Source organism: Electrophorus electricus, chromosome 19, assembly GCF_013358815.1.
Source record: "Electrophorus electricus isolate fEleEle1 chromosome 19, fEleEle1.pri, whole genome shotgun sequence".
NCBI classification, from domain to species: Eukaryota; Metazoa; Chordata; class Actinopteri; order Gymnotiformes; family Gymnotidae; genus Electrophorus; species Electrophorus electricus.
Genome location: NC_049553.1, coordinates 1,057,665 through 1,079,735, shown reverse-complemented (window position 1 = coordinate 1,079,735; position 22,071 = coordinate 1,057,665). Strand labels below are relative to the sequence as shown.

Sequence of the window (22,071 nt, the reverse complement as noted above, 5' to 3'; positions counted from 1 at the left end):
TCCAGGAAAAAACTGTAGTGAGTCCTCTGAATATGTAGAGGCGCTGAATATAATCAACCCACTGCAAATCTTTGAAAAATGTTTTACTCCTGAAAAAAGGAACAAGAAGAAAAAAGAAAAAAACAACAACATGTAAACAGTATAAGTTTGCCAAACATGTACATACCTAAAAAGGGGGGGAAAAAAATACATGTAAACAGTATAAATTTGCTAATCATGCACATAAATATGAATAAAAGTATTAATAAAAAGAGTCTCATTTCTATGATGTTTGAACATGTCTGACTAAACCAAAACCAATAATGTTTTCAATAAAAACTAAAGCTTTTTTCTTTTTGAATTTATTGGTTAAAATCACCTAATAAATTTAAATAATCTAACTGTGCTAATTTCTGTTAGGGCAAAAAAAAACAACTTTCTAAATATGAAGGCTGTCCAAAAATGTTAAAACTACATCTAAAAATTGGTGGTAACAGAAACAAAGAAAGAGCAACGCTGATCAGTCCAAAGGCTGAGCATAGCAAGATGTCAAGTTAAAACAGAACATGAGATTGTGGACCAAAACAATAAAATAACAACATTGATGGTGTCTCTTGTGGCTGTTGTACATCAGGGCCACAGACAAAAGTTCCTATTGGTTGATAAAACATGGTCCAGGGATTTAGCTACCTCTCTGCACACTGGCAAAGCTCTCCGTCTTCAGCAAAACTGGAAAAGAATAAATAGTGTGTGAAAGAGATGTTAAATCAGCATGTTTCAGAGTGCTTTCATTTAGGGTCAATGAGGTATGAGCTACATGTAGAGCTACATGTATCTAAACCTATCCGATACTGATAACTTGCATTTGAATGCCACCCGATATTGATTGGATACTCTTTCATTAACAACCACTATGGAACTATACTTCAATGGCTTAGGGAAAAACAGATTGTTGGTGGGGTTTTTTTAACGTGAGCTGTATTATATATATGCAATATTTTTACAGATTACATATACGGATATACAGATAAACAAATTTAAAAAAAATGTAATCTGAAAAATGTTGAAGATCTAGGCCAGATGGAATATCTGTAATTAAACATATCCATGTATACAGTACAATGAACATCTTTTTCCACATATCCCCGCTTCTATGGAAGCTTGGGTCAGAGCGCAGGGCTAGCCATTGTATGGCGTCTCTAGAGCCGAGAGGGTTAAGGGCTTTGCTCGAGGGCCCAACAGTGGCAGAGCCAGGATTCAAACCCAAAATCTCTTTACAAAAGCTGCCTTACTCATTGATTCCTGACATTTACACTATATTTCATGTCATCAGAAATGTTATTGCATGTGACTGTAATTCCACATTAACTTAATATTGACCTTTTTTGATACTTTTTGTGGATTTCAGAAGTAAATCAGTGCCCTACAACAATGTATAAATTGCGCTCAAACTGTTACCACAACCTGTACATCTAACCTGGCTAAAATCATGGCTTGCGGTGTGTGGCTGCAAAGCACTGCTGAGCTATTTTCAAGCCAGATTTGTGATGGTATCAGATCGGTTTCATGAAAACATTTTCATCTAATATACGAGACAGCGGTTTTTAGGGGGGGGGGGAATCAATCTGATTCTGATACATGGTGTTGAATCAGTGCCATCTCTAGGTACACGGGGTGAGAGTTAAAACATGAAACAAAGTAGGGAAACTCACCTTCCACCTATTGCCACATTCATTGCAGAAGACAAACGTGGTCATTGGCTCATCAGCACTTCGAGTTTGAACCTGATGAAAACCCAACATGTACAAATCCCCTAAAGGCCGAACACTGGCAAAGTTGTCTGCTACTGGTTTTAAAAATGATATTAGGAAAAGTCATGCGAATGGGTAAGCAAAGCAATCCAGAGCTTGTTGCTTGTAAATGCATAGTAAAGGGCTGATGTGCAATGCAGTTAGGCTGAAACTTTAAGGGACGTGCAGCTGCTGTACATGCCGCGTGGACACACCTGAGTGTAGGTGCACTTCTTCTTTTTACACTTTCCACAGGTGAACAGGTCAGTCTGCGTGCCTCCAGTCTTGGCCATCTGGTGGTCCCTGATGGCCTCTTTGGTCAGATTCTTCCGCATCTCCTTCAGCTCATCGCTGGCCATTTCCTGGCACGATTCACACCTCATCAACACAGCTCTCATCTTAGCACAGTCAGACAGGTTTCAAAGAAGCCAAACAAGCAAGGTTTTGTCTGAGAAACAGCTATACTCACCTCTGCTGTCATTTTGGCAATGCGGTTCGGGGGCACGTTCCCACAGAGTACATTCCTCCTCAGGTTGGGGTTCTTGGCATCCTTAAGGTTTGAGATTCGACTTCGTACCCGGTTTTTGTATTTTATGTCGGTGTTTTTGAACTCCAAGAAGATGCGTGCAGTTTGGTTAAGGAGTTGCTTGAAATATTACTATAACAGTCATGATATCCATTCTTTTGAGTGAACATTAAGGACTGGCTCTTCGTTTTCAAGAAAAGGATATATTCCTCGATTTGTGCCCCAAGTTCATCACAGTCCGCCCCAATGGCAATGTAGTCATCTAGCCAATAAGAGGACAAAAAATTAAAGTCATGGACAAAAACAAAATACATAAACACCACATAATCAAGCATAAATCCAAACATGTACATGACAACTTTTTAAGCAAAAAAGTATATCACACTAGAGCTATAGTGTACCTATCAGATCCATTTCTCATTTTTTAGATGGCTTTTGTACTAAAATCGCAGTGATGTGTGATAATATATATTCTACTGTTTTATATTTATGGCATTTAGCAGTCGCTCTTATCAACTTACAAAAGTGCTTTTACTCATAGAATATATCCTAGCCAGTACAATAGGTTTTAAATTAGAATCGCATTCTAATGCACCTGTGACTCTGGATAAAGCAAATAAGAAGTCCGTATTATTGCTGGAATATTCTGGAATGAATAGTCAGTTAGCAAAACTGCCTAAAATAAGTGTTGGAAGGAAATCCCTTTCACTTTTAATAATAATTTGCATATAAATAAAACTTGATCTGAACTGGTTTAGTATAGATTATCCACCGTTCAGGTCCTAAGTACTGAAGAACTTTAAAAACACCCATCGACTTTTTTTTTTTTTTTTTTTTTACCACTGATAAAAACAATGTGTGTGTGTGTGTTTGGTCAGTGTTGTGGGCCAGCTTGACTTGCCTCCAGTATTAAGAGCGCTGGACAACATCTCCCTGCACTTGAGGCGCACCGAGTCAGATGTGCCTGGTGCTCTCGGGAACGTGGAAATCAGCGAGTTGGTAGTTACATCAGTGGGCTCACTCTTACCACTTGAGTTACTGCTAGAACTAGAGAGACCAAGAGGGGTAGAAGGTACAGGAGTTACCAAGCAGGAAAAGACTGATTGGCCCAGCCTAACCAGGTTAAAAATCAATAACGACTGCTCACAGTTTGAATTCCAAATGATAAAATGTGCTTCTAGGGTCAAAAGTTACCAAAAAATAAATAAAAAAAATCAGTCCGCAAGCCAGGTCCACTTCTTTGGTTTATTTCTCAAATCGATGCACTTTTGGGCCAAATAAATCATCTGGGGTAAGATGCTATGCTGTTATCTGTTTTTTATTTGGGCAAATATTTTATTTTGGGCAATCAAAATCCAGTTTTTGTGGATGAGACTCTTGGCTGGAACAGTTATTGTGCTGTATCTGCCTTATTGTGGAGAACAGTGTGAGCCAATAGGCAGTGCAGAAGAACACCTTTCCTCTCTGGGCTCTGGACTGCCCTGGGATGGTGACAGGACTGGTGTAGTGGGTTCTTTCTTCTTCTCCTCAGACGTTTTGTCTCCTCCAGAAGGCTCATCTAGATGGCAAGTGACACTGACTTACCAACTGTACTTCACTAAAAAGAAACTACTTATAAACTAAACCTAGAGTATGTTATCTAAGTGTTTAACTTACCTAAAAGCTTCTTCCAAGATTTGATAAGAGACTTAGCCAGTGACGTCACCTCCTCGTCTGTACTTTGTTTGCGGATAGCATTCACAGACATCCCAATCCTAGTAGACTGTGGGAAAAAAGCATGAAAAATCCTGGGATTTATTCGAGTCAAACAGTGTGATGGTTAAGTAACCTTTCTGTCAACACAACTAAATTACCTGCAGCAACTCCAAGGTCATGGGTATATTCTTGAGCTCCTTGAGTAGATCCAGTGCCCCTGACTGAATGAAACATTTTTTTAAATGGTATTGATTGAAATTACAATTCAGAACACTGGATGCAATAACCTAAAAATAACTGATAGCGCCATGACAAATACAGTAAAAAGATCTAGACATGTTCAGCTGAGTAAGATGCCAGAAAGTTGTCCTCAGGGAGAGAGAGAGCTCACACTCCCCAAGGGAGATGTGCAGCTACCAGAACATTATGCAAATCAAACGTTTACCTACTTCTGTATTGTTATGTGCCAACTAGGACACATCGCTAGCTAGTTAACTATGGCATAATAGTGGCACTTCAGCGTTAACTGCATTAGCCAAGCCAGCTAGTTACCCAGGTACAATATACCTGCAAACAACACGCGAACAGTAATATGTCGCCTTCAGTTAATAAAGTAACAGGCTAAGGAGGCAATTAAGTTATGTAACCTAACTTAGCTGGCTAGTTCACTTAGCTGCCAATCGCCGATATTTCACTTCAGTATTGTATAAGATAACCTGTATGCTAGATAGCTACCTAAATTAATTAAATTCCAAATGTCTACGCTGGTTAGCTAAATCAGTTAATATAGCTGGTCGCTTTAATGTTATATGGGAGAGCGATCTAGCTGGTGTCCGATATAAAGGTTGTTTGACTCTGTTTTACGAAAGTTTAGATTAGCTATGCTAGCTATCTTAGCCTCGGACTGTACACATCAAACCAGGCTAGGCTAGGCTAGCTCGCAACGTCTAACTGAAGTCTAGGTTGGGAATTCATTCAGGACAAAACACCTCACCCCATTCTTCTTCTGCGCCATTTTATCCATCTTCTTTGCGATTCTAATAATCTCTTCTTCTTCTTTCTTACCCATTGTAATGTTTTATTCTATAATACGTCTTAAATCGTAAAATCCGTTGCGTTCAACCACTGAACCGGCGGCTTACCAACCAGCCCAGTCAGAGAGGCGTGTTTACGTCTATGAAGGCATGGCTAATCGAGTTTAAGAACTAACTAATTGATGGCAGAAATATCCAGATAGGAACACTAACACTGTGCGACTACTGATTAATGCTGCTTAATCGAGTGAAGAGATCATTTTACATAAACAATTATTCTTAAAGTGTAACTGTAGTACAGTTTTTTATTTAAAGTAAAACTAATACTAATTCATACTAATACTGTAGTAAAATTAATTTACATGTATTTCCCAGTAACAACAGCCAATACTTTAGTCTGCGTTCATTTTAAAAGTGAGATCAATGCCTGCCAAATGACCGTTGCTTATTACATTAACTATAGCCCGGAGCCATCTAGTGTTCAGACTTGGTAATACAAGCATGTTCTTATTTTCCAACACAGGAAATAAATAAATAAATAAATAAATAAATAAATAAATACATAAATAAATAAATAAATAAATAAATAATAATAATAATAATAATAATAATAATAATAATAATAACTGCAACTGCAGTGTAGTAAAGAAGTACAGCTTGTAAATTGCCAGAAAAGTGCTTGTGAATTGGACAAGCAAAAATGCATGAATTCTGATCGACTGTAGCCTCTCTATTTACTTTGTGAGAAACCCCTTAAAAGCATCTTTACAAGCCACATGGAATTCTAAAGTGGAAGACTTATTAGCGGCAATACAGAAAACCATGTCGTTAATGGAATCTCTGATCACCACCATACTAAGTGCTCACATTTCCTCATACTTTAGACATATATTAGGATCACACCTGATCCCATGTGATCTTGTGCCACTTTCAAGATCATGCTCCAGTTCACAATACTTTTTGGAAAGAGAAGTGAATATGGAAAAAGAAGACTCATTACTTCATATCAAAACCCATGGGTAATGACTGACATGATCCCAGAGCAAATTTAAACACGCTGCACAGTATGATTTCCAAGTCTTCCAATACTCCTATAGTCCCTAAGTCTGCGTCTGTGAGGCACATTGCTTTTCTGACTTCCCTTGTCCTTATTGTCAGCTGTAGAATAAACTCATCCTTCCTTTCCCCATCTCTAATCCCTATTAGCGAACAGCTCGAGTCTGATTACATCTCTGCAAGAAATGCTAAACACCCCCCATCCGTCTGCTTGTTGTCACGTGTGCTGTACAACAGATATTGTGTTCTTCATATGGTCTCAGTACAAATAAGAATGGAAATCCAACGAAATACGAAACATGCCAAAATGGATGGCTGTTCGGTAATGGTCAGAGGACAGACTCATGGAAACATTTCTGAGCTTAAAATGTTGGCATGGTGAAACATCAGTTGTCACTGAATGAGTTACATTATCTGGTTTACAATACAAATGTCCCAAGACGTCGATATAGAAGTGTTGTAAACAGAATTGACAATGTTATCTAAAAGATTTAACATATTTTCCAAAATAACATTGTAACCAAGACTAGGCCAATATTGCAGGAATTTTCACTGCAAGAATTTTCCTTTTGTTTTTACTTCAGACAGAACATTTCTCATGTGCTACTTAATGCTGATTAACAGTAAGCAAAGATTATGCAAATCACCTTTGATGCTGATCATCCAGAAATAGCCACACGAGTGTCTCTGCTCAGGGTTTATGTGCCTGGACTATTGGCTCTCCAATTCCACATGAGGACCTCTTTGCTCAAAAGTTGAATTAAGGTAAGATATATAATTTTCTTCCTTGTACTTTTATCAAATATCAGTGACAGTAAAAAGGTTTAAGGAAAATCACTGAAACTAAGACTTACTGTTACACATTAAGAACAGGTTACTGTTAAAAATCTTGCAGGTTTGTAAAAGTGAATTGCTACTGAAACTAATCAGTTGCGTATTTTTTTCTTTCTCAGCAGATGCCATAATGCTAACAATTAAGTAGTGCTTATGTTTTACTTCCATAATGACAAACAATCTTTTCGCTTTTCAATGGAAAATGTTTACAGAAAAATGTACTTTCTTGGGGAATATAGAATTTATTTTTTATAATCTTCTGTTTGGTTCTTATAGCTTACCATGAGCACCACTCCTCAAAATGGCACCCTACAGGCAGATGTGTTGTCAAAAATCATCTGTACACAACCCTCCAACCCTCCACCCTCCACCACAGACCCTAACGCATCAAAGAGAGTTTGCTTCTACAAGAGCGATGACCCCGAGTTTTCTGCAAAACAGATAATCATCAGCAGTCGTACATTCAGGACATTTGATGCCCTGTTGGATGCCCTCTCTAAGAAAGTGCCTTTAACCTTTGGGGTACGTACCATCACAACCCCTCGAGGCACACACACGATTCGCAGGTTAGACGACCTGTGGGATGGGGCCTCTTATGTGTGTTCAGACCAAAAAAGGGCCAAGCCCCTGAACCTAAAGGTGGTCAGCAAGAGTCAGGTCCCCTGGAGCACTGCCAGACATACTAGCCCAGGACACAGACAACTGATTCGGCAACTGGTGAAACAATGCAAAACAGACAAGATGGACAAAATGACTGAAAACAATGTGTGGAGTCCTAAAAGGCTGCTGGTTTTTAAAAACAGGGATCCCAGCACTAAGCACACAGTTGTTCTGCAGAGAAGGACAGCTCCAACTTTTAGTGCCCTGTTGGATTACATTTCCCGGGTGATGCACTTCCGAGTTGTAAAGCTATACACAGCTGATGGCAAAAGAGTAAGTATTGATTTAATGTATTTGCCAGTGTATTGTTAATATGCATTGATAATTAACGATTCACAGAAACACATTATTTTTCTTGTGTTGAATGTGATTTTTATTAACTTTGGTACTCAGAGACAGATTAAAAAGAAAGAAGCATGCGAGGAATTCGCCACTACCATTTAAAGCTGTGTCACATGCCAGTCATTTAAAGGTGCAATAAGTCATTTTTCTAATTATTCTTCTTCACCTTATGAAACAGCCTGTTATACTATATTGAAACCTAAAAGCCTGGACGTTTCAGAGATTCTGTACTAAATCTATTTTAAACACGGCCCCCTCCATGTGCAGGACACGGTCTATGGAGCATAGACTACCAACCAAATTGATTATCATCTCGTGAGCTGCACTTTATAGAAAAAAAATTTAAAAAATAATAAATAAATACTTTCATAAATATTGTTTGCTACTTTTTGGTGGTAAAGAGGATTTATTTTTCCTCTAACTATGCCATATTATTTGCTCAGATGAACGTATTATAATTACCCTCTCTCAAGTAGTTCTCATGTAGGTTTTAAACAAAGCTTCATGTGTTTTTACATCAGAAGTGAAATGTAGCTCATGTTTTCAAAAAAATATGAGATACAAGTTATGACACTCATTTTGTAGGTTAATAGTCTGCCTGCCCTTATCCTGTGCTCTGGGGTGATGGTAGCAGCTGGTAATGAACCTTTCAGGGTGGCTAACTACAGTCTCCAAAAATCATCACAACTCTCACGGTCAACCGTACCTAAATCTCCAAGGCCTGCGACAACAGAGTCAGTGCCCTGTAAGCTATACGCTATTTAACCCTCCAGCTATACATTTGATCCACCATTTCTGAAACTCATTCATTATGATGCTGATTTCTAATAGGAAATTGTGAATGTCATTACATTAAAATGAATCTAATAAACTATTGTCTGTGTTTTTTTCCTTTCTTCATTTTGCATGTTTCCTGAATATATGATATGAAGTTACGAAGAAATCAGCTGGTATTAGATCGAGACGTAGAAATTTCTCTTTGTCATCCGAGAGATACTTTGTAAATAAGATAAATATGTCACTAAATGGAGGTCTGTCACATGACAATGGCCAGAAAGCAGGATCAGTGAAGACAAATATCACCCAACCATCGCAATTGAAGGAAATGGGGATATGTGACAGTTTGACTGGCAGAATGGAAAGGGATCACTTCATTATGCCCTCAGAGAATGACATTGAGAAGTCTTTTCATGTGAATCAAGATGGCAGCATGACAATTGAGATGAAGGTTCATCTCCATGTAAACCAAGAAGAGATGATTGGCTGGACCACCACACTGAGCCGGGCCTGTGTTAACAGCCAGCAGAGGGCAGTGTGCTCACAACCAGTCTCAGGCTATGACTCCCAAGGTTATGATTATGATGCAGTAAAAAAGGCAAAGACACACAGCTCTGACTCTGAAGGAGATAATACTGCTAAACCAATGAAAGTTGATGAGGAACGAGAGGATCACTGTGAAAGTGCCATCTCAGAGGCCTTGGTAATACCAAAAGCGGTTTTCAGGAGGCTGCCCACTCCAGGACCCAAATGTGTCAAAAGGAAAGAGGGTTTAGGGGAGAAAATAAAAAGAGCACCAGGAAGTGAGGTGCAGCAGAGCACAGTAGGTGCATACTCAGACGTGGAGCACACAGCAGAAGAAGAGCTAACAAAAGGGCTCTGTGTGGTCAGTCATAGTTCTGGCAGCACGAAGCCTGTAATAAGACCCAGGAAGAAGAGCTCAGCAGAGGCCAAGCACAGAAACTCTGGCTCTACCCTTAGGTCCGTGGGGATGGCTGAAGTCCTTCAACTGAGGAACAATGGGAGAGAGAGTACAGAGACTGTTATGAACATCCATCAGTCAGAGAGTACGTATGAAAACGATTTGAGAAATGCTCAGGTGGCAACTGATAAAAAGTTTGGATGTAGAATTATATCAAAAAATTCCCATAAGCCAGACTCACCAGATTCAGGGCCTCATTCTTCAAAGAATGATTGGGATATTAATCTCATTAGAAAATCATTAGAAAAAAGTTCTGATTCTCAGAATGTTAGGAAAAATGAACTCTTGTCATTGCCATCTGGCCCATCACAAAAGATAAGCAACCATTTTTCATCATTTACTCACAGTGAAAAGCAAGCTAGGTCTAAATCCTTGCACAAGAGACTGGGAGACCCACAGTCATCTGTTAAAGAAATTTCTGAAGATAAAAGTATTGATACAAAGCTAACAAAAATTATCCCAAAATCTGCTAAATCAATGAAATTTACTTCCAAAACCTATGAAATTCACAAAAAGTCAAAGGGTCATGTTTTGAGCTCTGTATCAGGGCTAGAGAATAGTACATCTCGAAAGTCACAAAGCCACACAAGATCAGAAAAAAATATAGCTGCCTTGGCAGAAAGTGAAAAACATGGGCAGAAGTCTAAAAAGTCAAAGAAAGATAAATGGGTTGGTCAATTACCAAATATCAACTGTTGTGATCAAAAAGAGAAAGATATTAATCTAGATGATACAACTGCTCAGCAGTCTGCTAAGAAAGTAAACACATTTGACTGTAACAAACTCAAGGGCTCATCACAAAATGCCTTTCCCAGCTTCACAAAGAAAATATTAAATGTTCTGCCACCAGCCTACTTATCACCTTTCAAGAAACGGGCAAAGCAAAGGTCTGTGACTGAGCGCACAGAGTTGTGTGAAGGCATTTCCAGACCAGTGCTGCATTCATCACTCTCCAATGTCCATCAGTATGTGAAAAACTGGCTGGAAAAACTCCAGCGACCTTACAATACTGAGTATGAATCTAGAAGTGTGTTCCAGATCAGAAGTGATGAGCAAGAGAGTTGCCTACCCAAGCTTTTAGAGGCATTGGTTTCTATCAAGCCTGATACAGAGGGTGAGACACAGAGTACAGAAGTAAACGCCAGGTCAGGTATGATACCCATTTTGGAGCACCTATGTTTATCTATACAGTCTATCAAAAGAGCATCCAGTCATTCTTGCCTAACATCTCTGGAGCAGGAGATGCCCAGTAGTCTTCCCGACATGCCATCTCAGGCAGTCTCTGCTTTCGGTTCTTCATGTAAAGTCCTTCTCTTCTTCCTGTCAGTGATGATTATGAGAGATGTCATCTTCAGTACTGGCAATGAAGACCGAGTTAGTGACTGGAGCAGCTATCCAGAGGCTCTGCAGGTGATGCAGTCCTTAGAAAAAATATCCAAAACAGAGGATGAGGAAGAGTTGAAAGCTGGCCTGTCAAGTCTTCTAAGCTCAACCTCTTCTCAGTTAAAGAAGAGATGGAGAGATTTTCAAGACAAAAATGACATAGAGAGATATGTACGACAATCACCAAGACACTCCGAGAAAGAGTTTGGTCTAGAGGTGGGATCAGAAGGGGAGAATCAGGCTAATGAGGATCATTTTCTTTTAAAAGAGGTAATGCATGAACTTAAAATGTCTGAGATTTTCTATCTTGTTGAGGAGGAGCTGGCAAACGTGCATCATCTAAAACCAGCCAAAGACCATTCTCGAATTAATATAACCTCTGAAACTGGTTGTGTGAATGAGGATGGCACTATGAAAGATGATTCAGGAGGTTTCTTAGATAAAGTGAGTGGCTATTCAAAGATGAAGGAAAGCCCAGATGAAATCTCCAAGACTAAGAAAGCAGGTGTACCGGAGTTTGAGGAATTACATTCAGTGCAATTTTGTCCCCCTGATTCACCACTCCTGGAAACATACCTGGTTAAAGGAAAATCAAATTTCAAAACTTCAAAGAAGTTATCAGAAAACATGAACAATGTCCAGGCAACTGCAAAAAAGTGTAGAGACGATAATACAACCCAAGTAGATGAGCATGAGGTTCCCTATCATAACGAAACTGAGGAGAAGAAAGAAAATCAAGAAAATGTAGTCTGTATACAATCTGAATCTGAAAGTGTAGTAGCTCAACTCCATGTTCACACATCAGAAATAGAAACAATTAGCTTTTCAGGGAAGGATTCTGGAGTGAATGATGACCAAGACATTGACACTATAAGAGACCATGATATAAAAAGTGACAGTTTAGAAGAACATGTCATAAATGCAGAGGACAAAGTCACCTATCAGGAAACCAGGCAATATACTGAACAGCCAGATACAATAACAATTGGTTCAGAATCAGATGATGTAGAAGCACATCACCACTCTAATAAGCCAGATAGTGGAGAAGAGCACAGGGATAAATGTAAGGATGCGTATGAGGATATTCAACCTCATCACCCAGAGGCAAGCCTAGAGGACTGTGAGTCTGACTCAGAGGCTCAAGCTCATCACCCAGAGCCAAGCCTAGAGGACTGTGAGTCTGAGGCTAGATATAAGAACTTGGTCCTAGAATTATTTCACAATCACTGGCATCATAACATACCTACTGAGGATGACGATACTGATGAGGATACCAAAAACAGGTCAGCATCTTGTAAACGCAGAGAATCAGATGCTGAATATGAGCGCAGGCAGGCGCTCCAGACATTAGATGAGGAAAGTCTCATTGAGAAGACCAGCTCTCCTGGGACAGAAGATGAAGAAGCTAATGAACATGTGAAAGAACTGCACATTTCTTTAGACAATGACCAGGATGTAGATGGTCATCACGCTCACAGAGTAGACCTTGAAACTGCTGACTCTATAAGGAGGGAGTTATACAACACAATACAGAGTCAGGAGACTGAAAAATATAAAGCCCAGACAGAATACAGAATGGCAGCAGCTTCTGGAGATCATGGCTGTAATTGTGTGCATCCTATAGTGATCCCCCAGGAGCTGCTAGACTTTGTTAGTTTAGCTCTGTTGTCCTCTGCCCTTACTTTCACATATGACTCAAATGGCCATCTGAGAATAGAGCCACACAGGTGTAAACTCAGAGAAATGTCTTTAGCCATAAGGAATGTAGACCATCAAAATGTTCAGAGATGTCTTCCTACCCCCAACACATCTGACCTCTCTGATTACAGGCCCGAGACATCAGACAGTGGTGGAGACCTGTCACAGGTCTCCACAGATCTTCTGACTGAGAGTGGAGAGGAGGAAGCTGAGAGGTTATGGATTTACCAAAGTAACATGACGCGAGGTCCTGAGGAATTCAGGAGCTGTACTAAAGCACTAGATAATGGCTCTGTGAAACCTCACCCAGCGACTGACATAAAAATTACAGCTAGTCCTCGTTTAAACAGCATCAACAGTCTTGCCTCAATTGATGACTCTGTGAGCCATACTACTGTACAGGAGTTGACGTACATCAAAAGTTCAGGCTCATTTGAAACAGATTACCCTGTACAGAATCTTGCATCTCATACAGTAGGAAACTCCAGTGCAGGAATCCTGATAGATAAGGGCAGATGGCTCCTTAAAGAAAATCATCTTATTCGTAAGTCTCCTCCTGATCCGTTGGGAATGTATGAAAATGCGGACACCACATCCACTGACACAGGTCAAGAAAATACAACTGAGGAGGCCTCCTATCCATCATATGAGAGCCAGCACCCTCCATTAGCTGTTATATCCTCATCAGAGCTGGAGGAGATGACAAAGCCTCACACACCCAAGTGTACATACTTCAACATGCTTCACAGTAGTGACTCTGATCACTTTCTGGATAACCAGAGTGTTTCTAGTAATAAAGGAGGAGACAGAATTAGGAAAAGCTGGGAACTCAAAGTTTCTCCAATGGGTGAGAGCTCACAAATGTTGGCAAAGAAAAGTGGAAGTCTCCCCTCATTTGCATCAGTTGATTTCAAACTGGCTGATGGGAAAGTCCATCCAGAGTTTGGTGTGTCTGGTGCTGTGGAGAAGTCTCCCAGGTCACAGAGCTTAAGCAACAGAGCACCACCAGAGGAGGACCCAATAGATGGTCTTAATTTCAGATGTTGCCAGCACTGCACAATACTGTAGAGTATTAAATGGAATCTATAGTCATTGTACCAAAATGATGATGCAACTCCGCATAGACTGTTGACTTAGCTTTCAATTAAGAACTTTGCGAGAGAACCAGTCACGACGGGGATGCAGTGGGCTGGTCGGATTACAGGCTGTATACTGGGGTCTACTGTCATGGAGTATGTGACTAGGAGTTCTCCAAGCTCATCACTGAATAGGTCTTTATATTGGGTGAAAATCTGTTTGTTAAAATCTGTGTTGCTGTCCATAGCGACCTGATGAACTTCTGGGCTCATTTTGACTATACCCATGCTCATACATGCACGAAAACCTAGTATCGGTTGCACTTCTCTATCAACTATGAAGAAGGGCAGGGAATGGTACTGCCCATTTAAGCAGCATGACAGTGTGACCATGCCATCGATCTTAATTGTGGTGCCTCCGTAAGCTGCAAGGCTGCCTATTTCCTTTTGGTTTACCAATTGTTCCCCATTAGTTATACGCTTAAAAGTCTCTAGCGACATCACGTTGCATTCTGCTCCCGTGTCAACTTTCATTTCAGTGAGCTTGCCATTTATGCGCATCATGACCAATCCTTCATCTTTTTCAGATGCTGTATAGTTGACACAGTCCATGCAATCATTGACCTCGATGCCATCTACATAAAACGTTACATCTCCGCACTCTGTGGGCTGTTCTACTGCCACTTCATGCACAGATATTTTGAGGGCTTTACTGCATGTAGTTCTGTGACTCCGTGGTCTAGACTTGCAACAGCTTTTGAAATGGTTCAGATTTCTGCAGTTATGGCACTGTTGTCTGAAGGCCGGACACTTATCTCGTCTAGCCACATGACTGTGCCCGCAATTATTGCAGTTCGAAACATTCTGGACGATAGACTGTGGTTTTGATTGATGTTTTCTGTTCAAAATGGGCTTTACTGCATCAACGCTGGTAGCGTGTGTGGCTAGCATCTTGTTACTTTGTTCAGTCATCTCAAGAATGCAACAGATAGAAATGGCCTTTGCGAGCGTCAACTCACTATCTCTCAGCAGAGATTTTCTCAATGAGTCACTAGTTATGCCACACACGATTCGGTCACAAATTAGCTCATCAGTCAAGTCTCCGAAATGGCAAATTTTGGCCTTGAACCGTAAATTAATAATGAAAGACTCGATACTCTCAGCTTGTTTCTGGTTTCTAGAGTGATATCTGTGCCTTTCCATTGTTCTGTTGCTCTGAGGGTTGCAGATTTTGCAAAACTTTAGTCTTTAGGCAATCCAGGTCCTCTTATTCAGGGAAATGATCGCGCTGTCTGTTCCAGCCGCGCGTACCTCATCTGCATAGACAAATGAGCGTTCATGTTCAATGTCCTCTGGTCCCGCAATGTTGAGGAGAATATAGGCCCTTGTCTTTGCAGGCTTGTCGAATTGTGCTGCTGCGATGAAAATATCTTCTCTTTCGAAAATTCGCCAGTTTTCGGCAACATTTTCATCAAAAACTAGGGGAAAGGGCCTGAGAAATCCATCCGCCATTGTCAAAGCAGCGTGGCACCAATTAGCTGGCTAGAAGGAAAAAAAAACAGACGAGCTTTCAGTGGCGAAAAAAAAAAATCAGTCAGTCAGATTCTGGCACCATGTAAAGCCGTTGTACCAAAACAACTCCACATAGACCGTTGATTTAGCTTTTAATTAACAACCTTGCGAGAGAACATGTAGGCACACCAGTCATGTCTTACAAAATACGTTATATCTGGCCACAGGCAGACTCCTGCATGCTGATTGGTCCAGCCTGTAACAGACAAAACAGGACATTTATTCAAATACAGAATCTGAATTAATTTTTCATTTAAATCCACTTAGATCCACTTAAATCACTTAACCTCACACCCTTGGTTAACATCTACTACACCCTTTATATTGTTTATCTTATCCACTCCAAAATGGTTGCTTTGGATTCAACATTGAAAAAGGGAGTGAGCACAATATACCAAACTAGACCACATATATTTAATAAATTAATGTTTTAACTTGAACTTATAATGCACCAAGTTGTTAAAATGTATTGTGCACTGTAAAGACAATATATAATTTATTTCAGTATAGTTAACAGTTTTCACATGGGATTGCATCAGAATTTTTACATAATGATTTCAGCATTCAAAGATAATTTGTATTTGGCTACCAAAATGAATGTTGCAAAGAGGCAAGAAGTGAAAACTCAATATGGAGAAGTGGTCTGGCAAAAGGCTTTTATTGAATAGCCAGCAAATTTATGCTACTCTACATTGTAAATATGTTAAAAGTCATGTTACCAGCATAAATAATGTGACATGTAAAATAAAAAAATTAAAAAACTATTTCTGTGTGGGCAATAAATTCACTCAGTGTGTTGATGTTTAAGCACTTTTCTGTATTAGTATAAAAAACTCAGTAGTGCAACAGCCAATTGAAATTACACTGGCTTCACCATGAGCCCATAGCACACTTAATATGCACAGTATATTAAATACTCAGCTGCATTGTTAACCATTATCTTACTACAAGAAATATTTTTGTTATTCACTATGAATGAAGATGGTAATATAACCTTATGTTCTGTCACTGAAATGCAGCATCTCCTGTTCAGAAAATTGTTTTCATTTAAAGCAATAGACCGTCAAGAAGACTAAATCTGACAGCAGGTTTGGCCTACTGTTTATGTATTGTATAAAGTACAATTTATGTACTTTATACAGTGAATAGAACCTAAACCACTTTATATTGGAGTGGTCTGCTCATTTCCAGTAATTTTCCTTTGGTTGTCCTCTTTTTAAATATGAATCTCAAAACGAACTTGGGGGGCTGTGAAAAGGTCATTCACAATACAAATGAGCAATAAAACAGTACATTTATGATCCAAACAAACGCTTCCATATTTTATGTACACATGGGATAAAATAGAAAGCTCAGCATGTCGTAATTGCTTACTGAAGTATATGTGTAGGGACCCTGAAAAAAGGTAAGGTAACCCCATATTGTTTATTCTGTATTTGTTTATTATTGTTGTACTGGGTATTAAATACTATACTTCCCAGGACTCTTTTCGAGTTTCGCACCAGTTTTCTTGCTGGCATGTCCCGTCTCTCACCTAGGCGAGCAATCAGATGGCTGCTAGGATTGAGCGACATTGTCGTTGACCTATCCGTGATTGGGAGGCGGGACTAGACTGGGATGTTTGAGAAGGTTGTTTTTGTTGTTGTTGTTTTTTTTGCTGTAACGTACGAGAGTTGGAATTTTCCTCTGAAGTTTCAGCTGTTGGAGACTTTATATATATATATATATATATATATATATATATATATATATATATATATATATATATATATATATTTTTTTTTTTTTTTTTTTTTTTTGTGTTGTTTGGGGTTTACTAACATGTGAATCATTCGGTCACTCAGCACAAGGGGTTTAAAAGGCTTTATTGCTATCAACATAGTTGAAGTAAACACATTTTTGGAGGCACCGTGCTAACTTACATTTAACTAAACCGAAATTTCTGAGATGTGCTCCCCCTAAATGATCATTTAGTTAGGGCACCTTTACAAAGGCGTTACATATGGAACCATTTTAAGCCCCACTGTAAAAGAAGAATGTGTCTTTATTATTAAAACATCACTAAGGCATAAGGCCCAAATGATATCTGTTAACAAATTTGACTTTAAAAATGTACCGCAGCCGTGAAAACAGAACTGCATTACTTGATACCTCACGACAATCGTAAGGATTAGTGTGAAAAATTTCAAATGTTGGCTAGCATTTCTGTAAACAGACCGAACCTACTTTCTCCAATGTCCTGAATATCTTTAAAACACCTACTTAGTTAGTAAAATAACTTATAGTTTACCAAGAATTTCTGGTAGCCGCCATCAAAATTTGTATTGTTAGCTAAACAGCATCTTTGACCAGATAAAGATTCTACATCTTTACAAAGGCTACTCTAACACTATATTCCCTTATGTAGGAAAAGCCACATTGCCGTTTGTGGGGTTTCATAAATTTAATGAATGCTAAGCTTACACTAATAGAGAATAATGCGCAGAATGAAATAGGACTAATGCTTGAATTAATAAAATAATTAGTGTCAGTTGGTTAGCCATTACTATTTTGTCAGTCTGTATCTTGAAGTCCCACAGGATCTTAGCATGGCCATTTTCCATCACTTTTGGGGGTGTATGTTACTTTGACCTGGGATCTTCCAGCCCATACTTGGCACAAATGGTTCTGTATACTATGCCAGCCACTTATGGCTATGGCGTTCTACGTACACTCTGCCTGCTAGCATCTTGCATCCTTGCATCCTGCTGTTATGTGCTGGATTGGTTTATAGGCATCTTTGCAAAGCCTGCATCTGGACTCCTGCTTAGTGTGGTAGATCCCAGCCTCTCTTGATCTTGGATTTAGAACTTGCTTATATATTGCCATCATCCTGGTGTATTCCTGGATCCTGTTTGTTTCATCCTAGATAGTGGCTCTGATGCTCACTGGTCCTTGGCCCCCAACCTTGGCTTCTATCTCTCCCTTAGGCCAACATATTATGCCAGCTGGGTATCTGATGACTGACAGAGTGCAGGTGTTATTAGGTATTGAGAGCCTGGATCTTGTTCCTAACTCTTTGTAGTTATTTAACTGTAGCTACTTTCCTTGTGGTCACTTCATGATTTCCATTTGTCTATGGGATTCCAAGGTGCTCGTAGCTGCCCTCAACATCTTTTTCGTTACCTTCTGGTAGTACAATCCCCTCTGTTATATCTACCTTTCCTCTTCTTGTAACCATCCGACCACACTTATCCAGTCCGAATGACATCTGATATTGTTGCTGTATATCCTGGTGAGGTGGATTAGTGAGTCAATGTCTCATTCATTTCTGGCATACAGCTTGATGTCATCCATGTGGAGGAGGTGGCTGATGGTTGGTCCATTCCTTAGCCAGTACCCATAGCCACTCTTGGTGATGATCTCACTGGGTAGGTTCAGTTCAGTGCTGTAACAGCAGCAGGGCCAGGGGATCTCCTTGGTAAATCCTGCACTTGATGGTGACTCGTGCTATTGGCTCGAAGTTGGCCTCTAGGGTTGTCTTCCACACCCACACAGTTCTTAGTGTCCTGTTGATGTTATACAACTTCAAGCATTTCAGGATCAATGTGAGGCACTGAATCATAGGCTGACTGATCTTACAGTCTCGATTGTTTTATCTTTGGTGCCTTTCTGTTTTTGCCTTTCTGGGCCTCACTCATGAATTGAGCCATGTTACTACTCATTTTAGCTGCAATGATGCCAAACAGGAGCTTCCATGTTGTGCACAGGCAGGTTATCAGCTGGTAGTTGGATGGAAATGCCCTTTTCTGGGGTCCTTCAGGATCAGAACTGTCCAGCCTTCAGTTAACCATTCATGGTGGGTTCCATCCGTTAGCAACTGGTTCATTTGTCCTGCCAGGCAGTCAAGTAGTGCAGTCAGCTTCCATGTCAGGGCCTGGGGCTGTCCAGTTCTTCATACTTGGGCTTCTATTTATACCTCTTCAGGCAGTCAGAACTGTTAATCATTGCTTGGCAGTCCAAGGCCTCAGGTATGCACAGCTTGTTGTACCTTCATCTCAGGCAGCTTCTCTCCATATTGCCCCTATCTTGGCCTCCAATCTCCTTCTCCATGGTGCTCCTTGATGGTGTTCCTCGTGTACCAAACATCTCAAGTATCAATGTTGCTGTTTCATATATCAGCTGGTGGACTTGGATGTAGTGATGGACTTGGATGTAATTATATCTTCCAGCAGCCTTTCAGCCTTTCTTGGTAGTCTGCTACGGCTTGGTAGTGTGTCCAGCTCAGCCATGAGATTTAATCTCAGGCCAGTAGCTCTGATGTTGGAGCAGAGCCTTTCAGTTAATCTAGCAGGTTAGCAGGAAGTGACAAGGGGCAACAAAGCTGATACCATCAGTACTATGCACAAACCAAATTTGCCATAACATGTTCAGTTGAATAGTGCCTCACATTTATCCTCAATATTATTTACACTTCTTAATTTTTTTCCTAGGAAGAAAAAAAGCAGTTTGTTACATTAGTCCATGAAGCATGTGCATTTATGAACGATTAGTTAGTCGATGCCTTCTGTAACGCAGTAATGAATATTTATAACACTTGAAACAATACATATTAAACTAAAAACAAACCTTATTAATAGTACTAACAATTATAAAACGGTGTTAAAAACTTTTAATTAGATAAATAATTTTTTGTGTTTAATCCTTAAACCCAATCTGTCCCAGCCAATCATGTCTGAATCCCTCCTACTATGTTGCGATTCCCCTCCATTAGCATCATGATCCCCTTGGTTACCTGTCTCGTGTCTTTGTTTTGATTTTGCTTTTCCTGGTTCCTTGTATCTGCCCCTTATCAGTTCCACCTGTTCCTTGTTTTCCCTCATTTAGTTGTGTATTTAAGACCTGTGTTTTCCAAGTATAGGGGCTGATCATTGTTTGACCTTCTGTCCTCTGCACTAAGATGGTGTTCTATGTATTATGCTTCTGTGTTTGTTTCATTTACTGGTTTCCTGTGTTTAGTTTGTCTTTTGGTTAATTCTGTTTGTCATGTATTCTGGTTTTGGATTTTTTTTGGCACACTCTCCATGGGTATTTTAAAATAACACAGAGAATAACATTGTGAGGCTGGTCAGACAGCTGTTGAAAGGGGGAAAGGGGCATGATGAGAATTCCCTGGTGCTCCACAGATTGTATATAGTTTAAAAAGTAAAAAAATAATATTTCACAATGTAAAAGTTGAAATGCATTCATTGTTGATTTAGTTCAGTTGTGTCCTATTTCTTTTCATTATCACAGAATTAGCGTCACAGACTGCTCCTCCCCCATAAGTCACATGGTACAGCCCGCCGCGTGCAGGGGGATTCACAAATGTACTGTGTCTCTGTTTGTAACCATGCCCCCTGGGATTGCACACACGTGTAGAGGAATTAATGTTAAGATTTTGTGTGTCTATTTAAACCCCTGTCCTTGTGTGCTCCCTTTGTTGGTCACTTTGTGTTTACATCAGTCTATATGTACATCGTTGTAGCAGTAACATGGATGTGTGTTTGTCTCTTATTGATGTGTACATGTTCATTGTTTAGTGTTGATTATTTAGTTATGTTCTCCGTAGATATTATATGAGTGCCACTGTTGTTGTCCACGTTTTATGTTAATAAACGTCTTTCACAGAAGAGGGGGTGTGTCCGTCCTGCTCCACACCCACCGGCACTTGGCCTACCAGCATTACAAGTAATTGTTACATTCTTTGTGATGTCTGTGCTTTTTGGTTAACCTTCCTCCACTAAGTTCCACCGAGTCCAATTCTGCTTGTTTGAGTCTTAGTTTTAGTTTTAACAATGTTTCTATAAAAGAGCAGTGTTGTAAGCAGAACACATTAATTTCAGAAGTGAGATTTTGCCACTGAGCTTGAAGAAATCGAGTGGTGAATCAACCAGCTTGAAGGTGGGTGTTGAAGAGGAGCGAGCCCAGAGGAAGTGGATACCAAGGATGCAGCCAGCCAAGCGTGAGGCAATGACCAAGGAAGACAGCAAAGGAACTGACGAGCTCAGCTTGTGGCTGTGCAGTGTGATATGTGCTGACCACACTACAACAGCTAAGGTGCTTGGTAGTCGCATTTTGCGCAGCTGCGAGTGGTCACCCAGCATCGGGGCTGGACAGTAGCTGTCACTGTGACAGTTGTGTTTGGCACTGGAGGGGACAGCGCTACAGGTGCTCATGGATCTAGCACTGGAACAGAATGACAAATTGGTTCCACTGCCTACAGCCCTCCAATGATGGTTCAGACAGATGCCAGCTGCATTCTCACTCAAGTGACTTCTCCCAGAGAGCCGGAGCCTACAGGGAGAGCTGATAAGTGTGCTGGTGGCAGAGCTAAGCACGAGGGTCTGGTAAGCATACCTGGCATTTGAGAAAAAGTTAGCACTGGAAGAGTGAGGATTTAGGAGTTAGGACTAGAACACCTCCTGAACACAGTGATAGCAGAGGACCTGAGATGGCATGTGCGTCTGCATTGGGCGGCCTCCAAGCATCTGCCGCCAAGGCACAGAGGGCAGCATGGCGAGCACCTCCTGGGTGTAAGGGCGGAACGGCGAGCACCTCCTCGGTGTAATGGTGGCATGGTGAGCACCTCCTCGGTGTGAGCTCGAGGAGGATAGTGTGCAGAGCAGCTCCCAAGTGAACAGTGGTG

The 22,071-nt window shown here is 40.3% G+C and overlaps 2 protein-coding genes across 2 annotated transcripts; one reads left to right on the top strand and one right to left on the bottom strand.

Moving 5' to 3' along the window:
* Window positions 1-68: 68 nt before the first annotated feature.
* tcea1 (transcription elongation factor A (SII), 1) lies at window positions 69-5,171 on the bottom strand. Its single transcript, XM_035520016.1, has 10 exons — window positions 4,985-5,171; window positions 4,149-4,211; window positions 3,952-4,057; window positions 3,751-3,853; window positions 3,197-3,342; window positions 2,501-2,557; window positions 2,239-2,393; window positions 1,985-2,131; window positions 1,692-1,763; window positions 69-708 (listed from the first exon to the last, which is right to left on the bottom strand). The coding sequence occupies exons 1-10, from the start codon at window positions 5,057-5,059 to the stop codon at window positions 700-702; spliced, it is 933 nt and encodes a 310-aa protein (XP_035375909.1). The 5' UTR covers window positions 5,060-5,171; the 3' UTR covers window positions 69-699.
* Window positions 5,172-7,196: 2,025 nt separating this feature from the next.
* On the top strand, window positions 7,197-13,824 carry LOC113589418 (oxygen-regulated protein 1). Its single transcript, XM_035519953.1, has 4 exons — window positions 7,197-7,847; window positions 8,502-8,661; window positions 8,864-9,942; window positions 10,315-13,824. The coding sequence occupies exons 1-4, from the start codon at window positions 7,197-7,199 to the stop codon at window positions 13,822-13,824; spliced, it is 5,400 nt and encodes a 1,799-aa protein (XP_035375846.1).
* The last annotated feature ends 8,247 nt before the right edge of the window (window positions 13,825-22,071 follow it).

Bases quoted from the DNA above. Each gene is read 5' to 3' on its own strand.
- tcea1 (XM_035520016.1), bottom strand. From the start codon at position 5,059: ATGGGTAAGAAAGAAGAAGAAGAGATTATTAGAATCGCAAAGAAGATG. The intron at 2,558-3,196 runs GCAAGTCAAGCT...CTTATTGGCTAG, and splicing joins CAGCGCTCTTAATACTGGAG to ATGACTACATTGCCATTGGG. The intron at 2,394-2,500 runs ATATCCTTTTCT...ACCAAACTGCAC, and splicing joins TGGGGCACAAATCGAGGAAT to GCATCTTCTTGGAGTTCAAA.
- LOC113589418 (XM_035519953.1), top strand. From the start codon at position 7,197: ATGAGCACCACTCCTCAAAATGGCACCCTACAGGCAGATGTGTTGTCA. The intron at 8,662-8,863 runs GTAAGCTATACG...CGAAGAAATCAG, and splicing joins GACAACAGAGTCAGTGCCCT to CTGGTATTAGATCGAGACGT. The intron at 9,943-10,314 runs GTTAGGAAAAAT...AAACATGGGCAG, and splicing joins AAAGTTCTGATTCTCAGAAT to AAGTCTAAAAAGTCAAAGAA.